At 48.8% G+C, this 18,256-nt stretch overlaps 2 protein-coding genes across 2 annotated transcripts in view; one reads left to right on the top strand and one right to left on the bottom strand.

Moving 5' to 3' along the window:
• Window positions 1-12,252: 12,252 nt before the first annotated feature.
• On the bottom strand, window positions 12,253-18,195 carry LOC311512982 (mast cell protease 1A-like; the record flags this gene model as incomplete). Its single annotated transcript, XM_084614494.1, has 5 exons — window positions 12,253-13,584; window positions 14,689-14,940; window positions 16,629-16,764; window positions 17,193-17,349; window positions 18,045-18,195. The coding sequence occupies 5 exons, from the start codon at window positions 18,193-18,195 to the stop codon at window positions 13,435-13,437; spliced, it is 846 nt and encodes a 281-aa protein (XP_084470620.1). The 3' UTR covers window positions 12,253-13,434.
• Window positions 15,838-18,256, top strand: part of PLPPR3 (phospholipid phosphatase related 3) — a 36,405-nt gene continuing 33,986 nt past the window's right edge. Inside the window, exon 1 of the mRNA XM_084614491.1 lies at window positions 15,838-15,934. The gene's annotated coding sequence lies outside the window, so the exon portion shown is untranslated. The remainder of the gene's footprint in view (window positions 15,935-18,256) is intronic.

The following is an 18,256-nucleotide window of genomic DNA, read 5'->3' as shown; positions in this document are numbered from 1 at the left end:
CCTTGAGGACCTGCTCCATGATTTTTCCAGGGACTGAGGTGAGGCTGACTGGTCTGTAGTTCCCCAGCTTCTCCTTCCCTTTTTTTAAAGATGGGCAATTGTCCGGGACCTCCCCCAATCGCCACAAGTTTTCAAAGATAATGGCCAATGGCTCTGCAATCACATCAGCCAGCTCCCTCACCACCCTTGAATGCATTAGATCTGGACCCATGGATCTCTTCTGGTTTTAAAATCTATGAATTATTTGTATTACAGTAGCTACAAACAGCCCCAATAGTCTAGAAATAAGGACTGTGCAAACCCTTAGTAGAGTGGTGCCCAAACTTTTGAGGATCATGCCCCCGCCCTTACCCCTGTCTGTGCCCCCCCCAGAGCCAGGTCTGGTGGGGGATGACAATGCAGACAGGGTAAAGGGGGTGAGGCTGGGGACGGGAGCAGAGCGGCAACTGGGCCTGTGGCCAGGTGTGGCTCTGCTCCCAGCCCCACCCCCAGCTGAGAATGGAGCCGTGGCCAGCAGCCAAAGCTGGGGACATGTCTGGGGGTGGGACCAGAGCAGAGCTGGGGAAGGGGCTGGGTGGCACTCCCTCTCCGCTCCCCATAGGGGCTGGCCCAGGCCCCGCTGTATCCCTACTAGACATTTATGCACACCCCTCTAGGAGGTACACCCCACAGTTTGGGGACCTTTGCCTTAGTAGAAAGACAGGCCCTGCCTTAAAGAGCTTAAAGTCTAGGTCACCACAAGCCATGCCATGTCGATGAAACAAACGTTAATTTCATTTACTCTCTCAGCAGCAGTCGTGTGGAACTACATGGCTGTGGTGTTTTAAAAATTCTGTTGCTGTGGAAACAATTTAGACAGCATAATAACCTGACATTAGTGCTGCAGAAACAAATATCTAATGCACATGCGGTTCTCCTCGTGCATGAATGGGAAAAGCCATGTTAATTTCAGCCCCATTAGGAAAGAGGGCTTAAATCAGGAGCAAAATTAGAAAGAAAATAACCTGGCAGATGCTTGAAAACAACATTTATTAGACACTGAAAAGGAAAACTGATTATATTTGATCTCCCCTCCCACCCTCCACCTTTGTACATTAGCTGCCCCAATCACACTTCTTTTGAAGGACATGTTCAATGTTATCTTAATGTGAGGAGCAGGGGCAGGCTGGAGCAACAAGCGCAAGTACTGTACTTGATTGTGTTCCCCTACCATTTCCTTGTGGACACTCAATCTCCAACAAGTGCAAATTAATTACGTCTGTTTTGTGGCATCAATTACACACAATTGCCCTGGGGTTTTCATCATTTAGATGCCTGGCTGATAAGAGTTCATTCATGTGTTCCCTCGGCTATGGGGGGTTTGTTTATAGTTTTAGTTTTAGGGATGGGGTTAGTAGAAGTCTGAAAAGAGCTTTTAACCACAAAGAGGTCTGAGGGGTTTTTTGGCTACTGTAGTAGGAAATGTGCTTCTATTTTCAGCTCCAAACGTAGTCGGTGGCCCTGTTCATGCAACTGGCTGAGCTCCCAGTGCGCGCTCCGAAGGGTCTGCTTAGGTGTGTCCCTTTGCAGGATCCTGGGGGACTTTGTGACTGAGGGACTATGAAATCAGGATTTGTATTCGAATCGAATGAATTGGTTAACTTTCAAGTTAGAACGTATGTAAGATCTCATACAAATTGTAGAGCAGCAGGCCTGTCCGGATATAGGGCCTGGTTCTCAGCCACCCTCAGGTGCTTTTACACCACTTTGACAGTGTAAAGGGGACTTCAAGGGAGTGAAAATGGCCTGGTGAGAATCTGCTGCTGAGCAGCCACCATGGAGCAAGACTGATGTATGGGTGTGATGAGTGTATGGTCAAAGAGCACTGGGCTATTCTCTGCTTCCGGGGGGCCACGGGCAACCGGATGTACGTCTGATCGGCTTGACTCAGGTCTTGAGTCTCCATAGAAACCAGCATCTTCCCCTCTGAAATGCTAAGATCTATCCAAACAAACCTGCCCCGCCAGCTCCTGTTGATTTAAGAACGAGATTGGAGAGCAGAAGGCAACAGTCAGTTGTCCAGCTCCCAAGTCTCCAGCAGTCTGATGCAGAAAAGCTTCTGTGGTGTCCACTTGAATCCACGCGCCGATGGTTGGTGGAGAGAGAGCATGGCTCCTCCCTGCTGCAGAGAGTCTGATGGGCACCAACAGCCAAACTTCGTAGATAGAGACTGGGGTGGATCCAGCCCCCTTGTTCATAACGATTGCTGAAGACGATGATCATGCAGGAGGAAAACAGTGTCGAAGGCCTGAATTTCAGAACTGCTGAGCACCCACAGCTCGGGCAGCAGCAGTTGCTCAGTACCTCTAAAAATTCGGTCCCTGTGCCTTTAAATTGCTGGTTACTGGTCTCGTTCCATGACCAGGTGTACGAATGGCAACAACCACCATCCCAGCTGGCCCTGCTTGTTTGAACCATTTATAGTAGGGGCCTTGGCATTCCCAGTAGAGAGATCAAGGCATCAGTGGGTCATGAGGCCTGATCTGGCCTCTGCACTCTAAAGAGGGTTTCTCCGCAGCAAGGGGTGAGGCAGCAGACTGGCTGGGATAGTTCATACTGCCATGCTGCTGCTCTATGGAGATCTGCAAGGCTTGGCAGTGGTGCTGGAACACTTTTTATAGTGAGGGTGCTGAAAGCCAGTGGTCCCCAAACTTTTTACTTCGCACTCCCCTGTACCCCTATCTGCACCTCCTCTCCCCAGAGCTGAGGCCAGGATCGAGCCATGGCTCCAGGAGGGCAGGGGGGATGCAGACAAAGGTAAGGGGGCTGAGGCTGGGACCACAGCTGGGGCTGGGAGCAGAGCCCCGGGCGTGGGGCCGGCAGCACAAGAACCCTGGGCATGGGCCAGGACCCTGCACAAAACCTGGGAGTGCTGCAGCACCCCTCGCGTCCCTAGTTCCCGTGCCTATAAAACTCAGGTCCCCAGGGTTCCCCATCAGGTACAAAAAGAAATCTTTAATGTGATTACAGCATGTGCTGCTCCATCAACCAAACTGTTGCAGCAGCCGTGTCAGGGCATGGAGCTGAGCCTGCCCATCCGGCCCAGTTACAGAGAGAAGGGATGAAAGTTGGTTTTGAACAGAAATAAAAATGAGGCAGCGGCTCATTTAACAAGGAAAAGGGGGGCTGGGGTGGTAGATCCCACGAACCGGCTGACTTCTAGAGCAGGGCTGTGGCTCATCAGTACTGAAAATGAGGGATCCCAACACCGTGCTCGGTCCCTGAGTGTGTCTCAGCTGCGACATGTTGCCCTTGCTGAGAGTCACACTTTCAGGGGCACTGGAGGTGTCCTGGGTGAATCACTCCCACCTGCTCGCAGCAAAAGGCAGACGCCTGTTTGTACCCACCGGGGAAAACTCTTCCCTTGGAAACAAGCACCAGTCAAAAAAATCTTTATAATCTTTTATTAAAGGTACAGTACTGAAAAAGAAGAGAAAAGAGTTAGAACGTTGGAAATATACAGTATTAAGTAAGGCTTTTATTTTAACACTATTGCTTATTCCCTTTCCCTGTAGCTGTGGAGAGTTTTTATGAGGAACCCTCCCCTTGTGTCAGTCTTTAAGGCAGTATTAACTATCCTCTGTTGGGGAGAAGGGAAAAAGTTAGTCGGGAATGGCTGGAGCTGCTGCTGTTTAAAGTCCTACCCCGCTTCCTTTAAGAGACACACACACGATAGAGAAGAGAAAAGAAAATGCGACTTCGGAGTGATGCTGATGCTTAGTTGTAACCTCGCTGGCAGGATTTGAGAGCAGCACAGCAGCATCTGTCACCCAGAGGGCTGGCAAACTCATACCGGTGCTGGGCTGTGTAGGGCTTTGCTTTTAGCTGCCTCCCTGGTCAGTGCTGCAAAAGAGACAAAACTTGGGCAACTGCTCCAGACTCTGATTAAACAGAAGGAGAAGCAAAAAAGAAGAAATAAGGTGGGAGAAAGAGGGGGATGTTGGCGGGAGCCCACATCTCACATTAGAGGTGCTGTTCAGGACTTAGCCAAAGTCAGAGACAGGGGTGAGGTCGTTGGTTCCCCCTCTCCGTCCCAGTCCGGTCAGGACATCTCTCAGGATGGTGAAGGCCCAACAGCACCACGGTGGAGATGGCGGGGGAGGGTGGGCAGGCTTGATAACAGAACTCCCTCTTTTCCATCCATCTGGTGCCATGATTTTCCCCAAAGTCTCTTTTTTAAAGCACCCCCATAAAGGGCCATGGCTCCTTCTTTTGTCCACCAATTAGCCCATGTAATTACTGGGGTTACCCTGTACCCCAGGCCCCTAGGGTACCACAGCTCAGAAGCAAGCGCCGTAAGTGCTTCAGTCGCTAGGCCTTGTAGGCGCTAGCCCTGGTGGGTCCCAATAACCACTCACACATCCAGCTTAGGGGAAGGTTTTTACAAGGCTTGGTGGGAAAGGTCGTAAGCACCCTAAGCTTACAGAGGTTAAACCAGTTACCGTGAAACATTTGTCTCTGTCATGGCCCTCCCCTGGGCAAAAAAGGATGGCAGGAGTAAGAGCATAGTTACTTTCATGTCTTCATCTCTGCAGCACCGCGGTTGGCTGTTCTCACTTCTCTTTGAAGCAATCAGAGTCTTTCCACCAACTCAGCCCTCCCACAAGCTCACAAGGAATAACCAGCAGCCAGGGTTTAATCCACTGGTGTTGCAGTGATATAATCAAATGTCTGGTGGAGGATGATCTCCTGCACATTTCTGTCAGGCTATAATTACCCGCTTATTGTGGCTCTTATGCATAGCTGAGTTAATCTGATCAGGGTTTTATGTTCTCACCCTCCCAAAGTCATTCAGCGTCTCTAAATTGTCTTGTAAGGAGCCAGATGATGTTTCTCGGTTTGCATGCCGGAGATGCAGATAGGATGTTCCTGGGATCAAAGCCGTTTCTAGTGCAAACCATCAATGGCAGGAAGATGGTAATACCTCGCTCTAATATAGCGATTGTCATCCATAGCTCTCAAAGGGATATGGCCAAGGTCACCTAGTGTCAGAACTAGAAATACAATCGGGGTTCTCCTAGATTGTGCCCTGGCCACTAGACCACGCTCTCTCTCTCCTACTCTGGGGCAAGAGAAGAACATCCACAGATATCACCTTGATTCGGCCCATGGTGGTCAAGAGTGTCCACATAGGGTAGGAATTCCATTCCTTTTCTGGTTTCAGAGTAGCAGCCGTGTTAGTCTGTATTCGCAAAAAGAAAAGGAGGATTTGTGGCACCTTAGAGACTAACCAATTTATTTGAGCGTGAGCTTTCGTGAGCTACAGCACATTTTGTCCCACCCCTCTACCACCCTCTCCAATCTTACTCCTCCGCATCTATAATTTATATTGTAGCAGTGCCCAGAGGGCCTAGCCGAGGAGGCCTCCCATTACACAGGTGCTATCCATACACATAGCAAGAAGTAGGGGCAGTGGGGTGGGATTCAAGAGATGTGCGTCCAGTTTCCAGCGGTGTCACAGTCGCCCTGCACGACCCTGGTCAAGTCATTTCATCTCTCTGCGCCTCAGTTTCTCTTCTGAAAAATGGGGATAATAATCTTTTTGTCTGACCTCTCTAGTTCGGTTGTCAGCTCTTTGGGGCAGGGACCATCTCTCACTGTGTGTCTCTGCAGTGCTTGGTACCACAGGCCCTCATCTCAGTTGAGGCTTCTAGGTGCCACTGTGATAGCCAACAGAGCAATTCTTATGTCAGAGCAATGATCCATCTGGGCCAGTAGCCATCACTGACAGTTGGCTAGCTGCTTCAGGGGAAGGCACAAGAAACCAGGTAATAGGCAGCTATGGGCGCCCTTCAGTGGAGACAAAGTGGTTGAGTGTGTGGGGTGTTGGCCAGAGAATCAGGTGACGTGTCCTTATGTTGGGCAGGTCTCTGCCTCTGTTTCCGCACCTAGCCTTTCTCTGTTTGGATTGTAAGCTCATGTGGACAGGAGCTGTCTATATGTACAGTACCTAGCGCAATGGGTACGAGCACTGCCTCTGCTCCTGTAAGACCAATGATAAATGTACCGCACCTTGCCTTTCTTGTGCTAAGCATTTGTCCCCGTTAGATGAAAGATCTCACGAGCAATTTGAAATGGAGGGTGGAAAATTAGCTGTGGTTTAGTATCTTTGAGTTAATCAGAAGTTGTCTTTCTATCCAGGAATCTGCCTCTCCAAAATGGTTGTTAATAGACTCGAGGCAGGAGTGCTGTGATACCAAGATTATCCCACTTCCTTCCCACATCCAGTTAAACTGCGAGACTATACTGGTTATTTCCCTTATCAGCAATTTGCACATTCTGCTGAAAAAAAGAAACGACAACAACAAATGTCTCAGCTCTTGATCTTATCTCTGAGCTGCCTTACAAGGTGCCAAGATGCAAAATGTTTCAGTCTCGCTGCTGCACCATCACCTCCCCTTCTTACAAATGTCAGAGGAGAAACTATGACAGATGATTAGCCCCAGGAAGGGGATGTTTCAACACGCTCTGCTGGTGGGGGTGCTACCGTTCAGGTTGGCCTTGTGGTGAATGTTCTGGGTTCAATTTCTGGCTGTGCCTCTGATTTATGTATGACTATTGTCAAGTCACTTAATCTTGCTGTGCTTTGGTTCCCTGCCTGTGAAATGAGGATAGCAACACATCTTTTGAGATTGCAAGCTCTGTGGGACAGGGACTGTCTCTCCCTGTGTGTCTGTGCAGCACCTCGGACAATGGAATGCTGATCTGGGCTGAGGCCTCTGGGTGTTCCTGTTATACACGTTAATAAGAATTCCTTGCAGACGCTCCTAGCTGAAGGTGACCTTTCTGGGTAATATACTTTACTCACTTCTGATTAGCCACCAGCAAGAGCTCTATTGCATATATGCAGCCTTTTCCTTTGATCCTTAAATTACTTGTCATCTGGTCTGAGCTCAGTGAGGAGCAGAGATGCGAGGTCTTTGTAGGTGCCATTGAAAAAAGAGCTGGATCTTGGCCTTAAATGTGAACTATGCATCCCAGTGCATGACAGGTAAACCTGACCTGTTTTGCTAGCATCCAGAGGCATGGGGCATGGATGATTTAATTTGCTGAGTGCCTCTGAATTATGTACCTGGTCCTTCCAGGCAGGAGATCTGTGCTGGGTGAGGCATGCTGACTCCAAACTTCTGTACTGAGCTCTGTAGCTTTGCATCAGATAAATAGATGGTGGTGATCAATCTAAGTACCTGGACAGAGTGATGCCTTGACAGCATTTCCTAAGCAGATCTTTCATTGATTGAGGTGGTTTTTTGTAAAGTAGCTGTTGACAGCAAAAGAAGCTCTCACAGCCTATGCACTTTTGAGCTGACATAGACATTTCTTGCATTAAGGTGGAAGATAAATTATAACCATTGTCTACAGCCAAGCTCTGTGATACAACCGCATTTGCTCCAACCCCTCAGACAGAGAAAAACACCTACAAGATCTCTATCAAGCGTTCTTACAACTACAATACCCACCTGCTGAAATGAAGAAACAGATTGACAGAGCCAGAAGAGTACCCAGAAGTTACCTACTACAGGACAGGCCCAATAAAGAAAATAACAGAACACCACTAGCCATCACCTTCAGCCCCCAACTAAAACCTCTCCGATGCATCATCAAGGATCTACAACCTATCCTGAAGGACGACCCATCACTCTCACAAATCATAGAATCATAGAATATCAGGGTTGGAAGGGACCTCAGGAGGTCTAGTCCAACCCCCTGCTCAAAGCAGGACCAATCCCCCAATTAAATCATCCCAGCCAGGGCTTTGTCAAGCCTGACCTTAAAAACTTCTAAGGAAGGAGATTCTACCACCTCCCTAGGTAACGCATTCCAGTGTTTCACCACCCTCCTAGTGAAAAAGTTTTTCCTAATATCCAACCTAAACCTTCCCCACTGCAACTTGAGACCATTACTCCTCGTTCTGTCCTCTTCTACCACTGAGAATAGTCTAGAACATCCTCTCTGGAACCACCTCTCAGGTAGTTGAAAGCAGCTATCAAATCCCCTCTCATTCTTCTCTTCTGCAGACTAAACAATCCCAGTTCCCTCAGCCTCTCCTCATAAGTCATGTGTTCCAGACCCCTAATCATTTTTGTTGCCCTTCGCTGGACTCTCTCCAATTTATCCACATCCTTCTTGAAGTGTGGGGCCCAAAACTGGACACAGTACTCCAGATGAGGCCTCACCAATGTCGAATAGAGGGGAACGATCACGTCCCTCGATCTGCTCTCTATGCCCCTACTTATACATCCCAAAATGCCATTGGCCTTCTTGGCAACAAGGACACACTGCTGACTCCTATCCAGCTTCTCGTCCACTGTCACCCCTAGGTCCTTTTCCGCAGAACTGCTGCCTAGCCATTCGGTCCCTAGTCTGTAGCTGTGCATTGGGTTCTTCCGTCCTAAGTGCAGGACCCTGCACTTATCCTTATTGAAGCTCATCAGATTTCTTTTGGCCCAATCCTCCAATTTGTCTAGGTCCCTCTGTATCCTATCCCTGCCCTCCAGCGTATCAACCACTCCTCCCAGTTTAATATCATCCGCAAATTTGCTGAGAGTGCAATCCACACCATCCTCCAGATCATTGATGAAGATATTGAACAAAACCGGCCCCAGGACCAACCCCTGGGGCACTCCACTTGACACCGACTGCCAACTAGACATGGAGCCATTGATCACTACCCGTTGAGCCCGACAGTCTAGCCAACTTTCTACCCACCTTATAGTGCATTCATCCAGCCCATACTTCTTTAACTTGCTGACAAGAATACTGTGGGAGACCATGTCAAAAGCTTTGCTAAAGTCAAGAAACAATACATCCACTGCTTTCCCTTCATCCACAGAACCAGTAATCTCATCATAGAAGGCGATTAGATTAGTCAGGCATGACCTTCCCTTGGTGAATCCATGCTGACTGTTCCTGATCACTTTCCTCTCATGTAAGTGCTTCAGGATTGATTCCTTGAGGACCTGCTCCATGATTTTTCCGGGGACTGAGGTGAGGCTGACTGGCCTGTAGTTCCCAGGATCCTCCTCCTTCCCTTTTTTAAAGATTGGCACTATATTAGCCTTTTTCCAGTCATCCGGGACTTTCCCCGTTCGCCACGAGTTTTCAAAGATAATGGCCAATGGCTCTGCAATCACAGCCGCCAATTCCTTTAGCACTCTCGGATGCAACTCGTCCAGCCCCATGGATTTGTGCACGTCCAGCTTTTCTAAATAGTCCCTAACCACCTCTTTCTCCACAGAGGGCTGGCCATCTACTCCCCATGTTGTGATGCCCAGCGCAGCAGTCTGGGAGCTGACCTTGTTAGTGAAGACAGAGGCAAAAAAAGCATTGAGCACATTAGCTTTTTCCACATCCTCTGTCACTAGGTTGCCTCCCTCATTCAGTAAGGGGCCCACACTTTCCTTGGCTTTCTTCTTGTTGCCAACATACCTGAAGAAACCCTTCTTGTTACTCTTGACATCTCTTGCTAGCTGCAGCTCTAGGTGCGATTTGGCCCCCCTGATACTCACCAGCAACCACACACCACACAACAGAACCACTAACCCAGGAACCTATCCTTGCAACAAAGCCCGTTGCGAACTGTGTCCACATATCTATTCAGGGGACACCATCACAGGGCCTAATCACATCAGCCACACTATCAGAGGCTCATTCACCTGCACATCTACCAGTGTGATATATGCCATCATGTGCCAGCAGTGCCCCTCTGCCATGCACATTGGTCAAACTTGACAGTCTCTACATAAAAGAATAAATGGACACAAATCAGACGTCAAGAATTATAACATTCAAAAACCAGTCGGAGAACACTTCAATCTCTTTGGTCACTCGAGTACAGACCTAAAAGTGTCAATTCTTCAACAAAAAAACTTCAAAAACAGACTACAACAAGAGACTGCTGAATTGAAATTAATTTGCAAACTGGATACAATTAATTTAGGCTTGAATAAAGACTGGGAGTGGATGTGTCATTACACAAAGTAAAACTATTTCCCGTTGTTTATTTCCCCCCTACTGTTCCTCACACATTCTTGTCAACTGCTGGAAATGGCCCACCTTGATTATCACTACAAAAGGTCCTCCCCCCCCCACCCCAGCTCTCTCTTGCTGGTAATGGCTCACCTTACCTGATCACTCTTGTTACAGTCTGTAACAAACCATTGTTTCATGTTCTCTGTGTATATAAAATCTCCCTACTTTATTTTCCACTGCATGCATCTGATGAAGTGAGCTGTAGCTCACGAAGGCTCATGCTCAAATAAATTTGTTCATCTCTAAGGTGCCACAAGTACTCCTGTTCTTTTTGTGGATACAGACTAACACGGCTGTTACTCTGAAACCCCTCTAACAAGATTCAGTGATGTGTGTGGACCAGGGACACCTGAAACTGACTAACCCAGGTATGACCTGAGCTGGTACGCAGCCCTGAGGGTCTTGTGCATGTGTGCTGGCAGATGGGAGGAGGTTACATGATGGATCCTAAAATGGTACTTTGTTGCTTTGAGCTCCCGTCCCACCACTCCGAATACTCTGAACTAAATAATCTACCTGGGCAGAGTAATGATGATCCTCCTCTACAGCTGTAATAGCCTGAGTTGAATTTGCCCCAGACATTGGATTAACTCCTCTCTCTTCATGAATCCATGGGATCTTTAAGGAACACAAGTAGAATCAGGGGCTCAGTTTTGCACCTCCATCAGCACAGCGCCCTCTACAGCACTGGGGCAGATACAAGAACACCAACCTTTGCCACCACTTTTCCCTTGAGGACTTCCAGTCAAATATAGGCCTGACTCAACTCTGCTTAGCTCTGAGGCAGGGCTGACGGGGAGGAGGAGAGGGGAGGAAGAGGGGGTAGTTGTACCAGGGCCCTAAGCATCTGTAACAGGAGTGAAATGGAAGGGGATCCCACTGAACATGATACATTAGGGCAGTGGTTCCCAAACTGGGGTTCGCAAAATGTTACAGGGGGTTCTCAGGGGGAAAATTCCCTAATGGTGGACAGAGCTGTCCCTAGGGACCCCGGGCAGCACGGGGCCAGCAGCCCAGAGCCCCCGGACTTCCAAGAGCTAAGCAGATCAAAGCAAGCATATCTATCCCACTGAGGAGATTTAAACTTCAAGACTCCTTATAAGAAATGGAAAGGGAGGTGGATATTTTTTGCTGTTTTTAAAATTAAATAGGCAGCTAGTATTGTTTTAAAAATTATTATGAAGAACAAGTTTAAGCTTTGTTGTAACGTGCGTTGTTTGCCTGGACTGCTCAAGCCTGAATGTTTGTGTAGGAGGAACTCTCTGAGTTGGCTTCTTAAATACCTTTATGCTGTTTCACATCTGATACTCCTTGATGAAACATAGGAGCCTTGTCTTCTAACAGGCTTATTCAAAGTGATACAAGCTACAAAAGTGAGATCTTGGAAGAGTGTTGCTGTTTTCATAATGTAATAAAAATAGTGTCATGATAAATAATTAATAATAAATAGTGTATAATAAGCATGTCATAAAAACAAATTTTATATTTCCAAGATCACTGCTTTTATAATTTATCCTCAGGTAAAGGAGAAAATCCCTGGAAATATTCATTTTTAGGAGGGGGTTCAAGAGACTTGACATTTTAGTGAAAGGGGTTCACAGGTTGTTAAAGTTTGGGAACCACTGCATTAGGGCCTGCTCAGAGGAGATCACAGTCTAAGACAAGGTGGCTTCAGATCTGTGGTTGCTCAATGGCAGCTATCCCCACCCCAAGCGTTAAAGCTTTGGCATTCGCTTCCTCTTGTCTACCCGAATGGAGGCTGAGGCCTAGCCAACTGCTCCGCCTTCATCCGAGAGCCTCTTTCTACTCTGCTGCGGTCCAGCACAGGAACTGCCTGCTGCTCCCCCCAAGCTTGACTAGAGATGACCGCGATAGAGAGCCTGTGTTGTGTGCACCCACGTACGTAAACATGACAGACACATGATGGCTGAAGTGGGATGACATTCCTCTTTCATGACCAAAGGGGGACTTCAAAAGCCAAAGCCAGTGGGGACTAGAAAGAGGTTTTTTTTGCTCTCCCCTAGCTTTTCTCTTGATCTCAGTGCATGGGAGCTCATAAGAAAAACTACAGAACTACTTCCCCTGGGTTCTTATCTCAGCCTCACAAATTCACTACCCTCAGAACATCAGGGCACAGAACTTGCACCAATAGGCACAGGTACCGGCCCCCCTCAGCTGAGCTAAAGGAGAATCCCCATCATATGCATACACTATAGGGCATATGACACACAGCTTAGGTGCTCTGATCCCAAGCAGTATGTACAGTGTCCTGGATTCAGTTAGCACACACATCTACTGGAAGGGGGTGGAAAGGAGGTATTCCCAATCTGCAGACGGAATATTTGCAAATAAATCCTCTCTGGGAAAGGAGAAAGGAAGGTAGGAGAGGGACAAATTTCTGCTGAGCAGGTTTCGCACAAACACCAGGTATGAAGCAGATTTATTAGGATCAGACAGAAAGCATTTTTCACACTGAAAAACAAAAGGCTTCATAGTATCAAAATAGCAGCAGGATATTGTTATTTATTATGTGCATTTCGGGTAGGGCCTGGGAGCTTCCAAAATGAATCAGGGCTTCTTAGTGCCAGGTGTTGTACAAACACAGAGATGGTCCCTGCCCCCAAGAACTTACAAGTTATATAGGACAAGAAACAGCAGGTGGGTGGAACAAACTATGGACAAAGGAAATGAGATGCTGAGTTTGCATGGGCCAAATAAAGGCGAGAAGTATCAGGAGCCCTTCCTAGCCATTGTAACAGGGGTCAGGCAATGGCCAGTTTGGGTAACATCAATGGGCAGGCTGAGATTGGGAAAGTGGGGTATGGACACACAATCATCCTCTGGAGTTGTCACGGGGTACTGAACACCTGACCTCTAGTGCTAAAGACAGTGTCTACTGCTTGAGCTAAAGGAGTAATCCTGCTAGCTGTAATAGGCTCTTATCCCCAGTGGTGCAGCCGCTAACTCACACTGATCACTGTCACCACTGAATTAAACAGAGAACAAATGATTACTCTCCCAGACTGATTATCTAGATGTAAAAATCTCTTCCCCATTTAATCCTTTCACTGCCTTTAGGACAGGCCTGGGTCCCCAGCAGTATTATCTTGTGCACCATCAGAGCCCACCAGATCCAGCTGGGGTGAGCCCCTGCTGTCCTGTTCAGCAGTAAAGTGGTTAAAGCAAGCACATACTCAGCTTGTGTTTTTCTTAATAGAGTCAGGTGTGGGTGGGGTTCTTAGCAGCCCTTGGGGGAGCAGGATGAGGGAGCCATTCCTGGTGGGGATGCTGGGGCAGGATTCACAGAAGGGAAATGTTGCTGGCCAGGAAGGATGGGGGTTAAGCAGCCCCCCGCCGGATCCTCTAACGGGCCGACTTGATGACTTTGTTGATCCACGGCAGGTATCTGGAGATCTTGGTATAAACCGTTGGGGTCTTGCCGCATTCCTTGCTGCCGAAGGAGACCACGCCTTCAGCCACACCGTCGCAAACCAGCGGCCCGCCCGAGTCGCCCTGCAGACGTGACACATGAGAGCCAGGCCGCATGTTAACAGCACAGGAACCACGGAAGCCTGATCTCTCTCCTGTCTCAGGGCAACTACCTAAGGTACTTCTATGGCCCCATTGTCACAGTATCTGAGCATCTCTGACTCAGATCTCTGACTCAACCCTCTCTGCCCCTCTGCGAGGTAGGGCAGTGCTATTGTCCCCAGGTTACAGAGGAGGAACTGAGGCCCCGAGAGAGCAAGGCCCAGATCTTCAAAGGCAGTTAGGCACCTAAATCCTCTGGGAGTCAGGTGTCTAAACCCCTTTGATCTGCACCTAAGTGACTTGACCATGGGCATACAGGAAGCCTGCAAAGGAGAAGTTCCAAACTAGCACCCTAACCTCTAGGTCCCCCACTTCTCGCTGCATCACCCCTTGAACTCAGTGGGCCTACCTGCATCTCACGCAGTCACTTTCACCAGGGCAAAGAGGGGGTGAAAGGCTGACAAATCAGACTAGCAGCGTTTTACGCTCGCTGAAGGAAGCCTGCAGTCCAATGAGCCTGACAGCCGAATCTGGATCTTAATGACTAATGTGGGAATTACCACACTGGATCAGACCAGAGCTCTAGGATCTGTCCTCCTACAGTGCCAGCTGTTTATAGGTTTAAGAAGCTGTGAAAACCCCAGGAGTAGGCTGTTATGAGATAATGGGTCCCCAGGCAGCCTTTCTTCCTGACCTCTTATAGTTCGCAGTTGGATCATCCCCTGAAACATGCAAATTTATATCCCTTCACCCCTGACCCCAAATCCCTATTATCATAACGCCAGATATTCCTATTATCCACAGAAATGTCCAGTTCCTTTATGAAACCTGCTATGCTCTTGAGGCTATCATGTGGCAATGTGTTCCACAAGCAGATCACCTACTGTCTACCTGTAGCCCAGCCTGGTCTGGTCTAAAACACTCAGGAAATGGACTGCTGATTGCATTACAGTAAGGGGCCAATCAGTTACCTGGGAAGAAATTCCTCAGGGTTTCTGGGATAACTGTGTCTCTGGTAACTGTGTCTCTGAAGCCTGTCTGCTACTCATCAGGCCTCTCCTCAGTGAGCAAGAGAAAAGAAGGTACCTGGCAGGCATTGTGCTCCTTGTTCCCAGCACAGATCATATTCCTGGTGATTTTCCGCTTGTGGACTGATGCGCAAGAGTCCCTAGGAACCAGGGTGACGTTCACCTCCCGCAGATTCGTGCTGCGCTTCCCGCCATCCCTGATGTGTCCCCAGCCCGCAGTGCTGCAGGCAGCCGTGCTGGGGATCTCCCTGTCCTGCTGTGGGAGTTTCACTGGTTGGACTTCTTTATTGTAGGGAACAGGGTTGTTCAGCTGCAGACAGTGGGAGAAAGAAATTAACAGAGCACACGTCCTCATTCAGTTGCTTAGCACAGGACCTAATGCCCTTTTTGTTTGTCAGTCAACGCTCAAGGGATAGAAGGGCTTAGGATGACCAGATATCCCGATTTTATAGGGACAGTCCCGATTTTTGGGTCTTTTTCCTATATCGGCTCCTATTTACCCCCCACCCCATCCCGATTTTTCACATTTGCTGTCCGGTCACCCTAGAAGGACTCTGGGAAGCATCTTAGCCTGTCTGCTAAAGGGCCTGTGATGGCCTAACGTTTTGGGTTTGGTGGAGAGACCATAGACTCAGATTTCAGTGCAGTTTGGGCCTTTGGCTGGAAATACACATTTCAGCCACCTCTGCTTTAAATACACAGTGGCTGCCTTTGGTGGAGCCCGGTGCCCTCTAGAGGGAATGTCAGACATTTTTATCCGTTGGAAAATAGAGCCAAGATTTTAAAAACCTTGGGAGTCCAAATCCCTCTATTTCAGAGAATAAATAAGAGAATTGGACACCCAGCAGCACCCAGGGACTTCAGTGCGTTTGAGAATCAGGCCAGGTGCCTAAACATGGATTTAATTTCAGCCTCTATTTCCTCTCCCACCTTTTGCGTGTTTAGACTGTGTGGGCTTCCAGCAGGGTCTGTCTCTTAATCTCTGTCTGTTCAGAGCCTAGCACAGCGGCTCTCAGTTCAGATCCCAAGGTACTGATGTAACACAATCTAAAACATAATCTCCCATTTTTTAAAACTTCGGTCCCACCTGGCAGTAAGAACCATAAAACCAAAAGCTTTTGTAGCCTGGATTGTCAGCGAATCTGGTTTTTTTTATGATGTATTTGTGTGTTTCTTAGCTTGAAATTATATCTCCTCCCTTTCGTAGGTAGCCTATCAAATGCAGGTTGTGAAGCAGAGTTGCAAAGCGATATCTGACAAAGAGCATGCTGTCAGTGACACCAGAGCACCCTGAGACTGAAAAGGTACATGCAAGTGGGACATATACAGCAGGGCAGATGTTGAGCCCCCTTGTCCTCATTCCCAGCGTCAGAAATACCATGTCTGCAAAGAACCGATTAAATGATTTGCACGAGCCACTTTGAACAAGGGTGACGTTCACCTCCCACAGACTTGGGAGGGCAGTCAAATGACCTAGAGACCATGGTCCTGGTTCGTCCTTGGCTTGCAACTCACTCAGTCATTTACACCAGTGCAAAGAGCTACAATTCGGTAGCACTTTGCGTGGGTGCTGATGCGTGCAGCAGGTGCAGGGCAGTGGAGAATCCAGCCCTGGAGATGTTAAGTAGCCAGGCAAATTGTCCCATTGAGCAATTCCAGGGGAGCAAATTATCCCATTGGGCAATTCCAGTCTCTCAGGTCATCATTTTTGCTACATGCTCCTCTGTCCATGGAGTGTAAACTCGTCAGCCCTGGAATATTAGCCATTGCCAAAGAACTAGGATATCCCAGCAGCAGGAGAAGCCTGGCTTCAAATAAACCTCAATTACTATCACACAGGCTTTGCTTTCTCTCTCTCTCTCTCTCTCTCTCTCTGTCAAGCTGGTGATGTGGATTTGGAGTGATCCCTACACTCCCCAGCTTTCAGCCCTTGTGTTTAACTGTGATGATGACCCCAGGCTCCCTGGAATCGGGTGAGAACTGGGAGGAGGCACTTACTTGGACCAGCATAATGTCATTTTCCCAGGTGGTCGGGTTGTAATGAGGGTGTGGGCGAAACCGTGCGATGTCCCATATGTGGTTGGATGAGTCGCTCAGCAGCTCAACCCCCAGCACAATCAGGACTCGAAAGTTTCTGTGAAAAGCAACATTCCCGTGAACAGAGAGCCATCAGTGGCAACCCAGAACCCTGTGCACTGTCCTTGAGCCAGGCAGCGTGGTTCTGTGGCTAAAGCAGAGGGGCCCCGAAACAGAACACCAGGGTTCTCAGCCTATCTGCTACTGGCCAGCTGGGTGAGCCCTTCAGTAAGTCACTTTTCCTCCCTGTACCTTAGTTTCCTCATTTGAGAAGCTATGACTGAATAGTGCAGTGTAAGAGCATGGGGAGAGAGACACCTGCTAGACAGCTAAGAATCCTGGATGTGCAGTGTGTGGAGGAAGAGGGGACACACTGGGGCTAGTTCTTCCTTTATATGCAGCCCATGGTGCAGGGTGAGTTTACGCCTACAGTGCCCAAGGAGCCTATTTCCCAAGAACCTTCAGCTGAACAATCAAGGCACCCACCTGGCACTCCTGCAATGGGCTGCAGTCATCACCCACTCTGGCTGGATCAGGAACCCATCACACAGGATTTCCTTATAATCGTTTTCCAGGATGGCCATGTAGGGCCTGGAGTGATTCACCACTTTGCGTCCCCCGAGGATCAGAGCATCCTGCTTGCCTGTGAAGGGGAGAAAACAGAATTTGTCTGCTGTCACCTGGCAGAGCGGAGAGAGAATGGACGTCAGGATTCGCACTGTCCACTGATCTGAACATCTCCACGCTGCTTCAGGACAGCGGCTGGGCCAGCCGAGTGGCGAGAAGGTCAAGTTCAACCCCAGCAAAGTGGCACAACCCAGGGCAAAATTTGACCTGCATGTAAAATCGTGAGGGTGTCTGCCATTCCGGCCAGCCATGTGGACCTGGCTAAGGAGAGTCCAGCTTTCACCAGGGTCTAGAAACCAAAGCCGTGGAGATGGGTGGGGTGAGAGATAGAAAGAGACCTGCGCCCAACAGCTAAGGAGTCGAATGCAGGGAAACCTGGAGGGAGCAGAAGATTGTGCCCCCAGTGTCGCAGGGAGCATACACATCTCTACCGCTTTGCGTGGCCCCTGTGATCTCCTCTAAGGGCAGAAGACATGATGTCGGAAACAGCTCCCCCACATACACCCACTGCCCCTCGGCCATAGCCCATGTTAAAAGCGTGGCTGGATCAGGCTTTCAGCACCTGGTTTGGATCTCACTGCAGCAGTCACCAAAGCCTGTGCAGTGCCAGGTGAGGGAGTGAGCTGTGCGGGGTTGCGTTGACACAACTCCATGACTAGTGCAGATCCCGCCAGAGAAACAAGAGCGGGCCCAGGTGTGCGATTCACTTACCTGCATGGCTGGAACACACCAGCAGCAGCCCCAGCAGGACAATGCAGGATCCCTCCATCTCCTGTGTCCTCGAAGCGTGACTGGGCTGAAATAACAACGCGGCCAGGCTCTTATGCCTTTGAAGGGAGCAGCAAATTGCTTGGATCAGCATGAAGGTGCTTTCACTGCAAAACGGAAACCACAGAGCCACAGAGAGTAGAACCGTGCACAGA

The sequence above is a fragment of the Lepidochelys olivacea genome (genome assembly GCF_965140295.1).
Source record: "Lepidochelys olivacea isolate rLepOli2 genome assembly, chromosome: 25".
Classification (NCBI taxonomy): Eukaryota; Metazoa; Chordata; order Testudines; family Cheloniidae; genus Lepidochelys; species Lepidochelys olivacea.
Note: the sequence above shows the minus strand (reverse complement) of the source record. Positions and strands in the feature narration are given on the sequence as shown.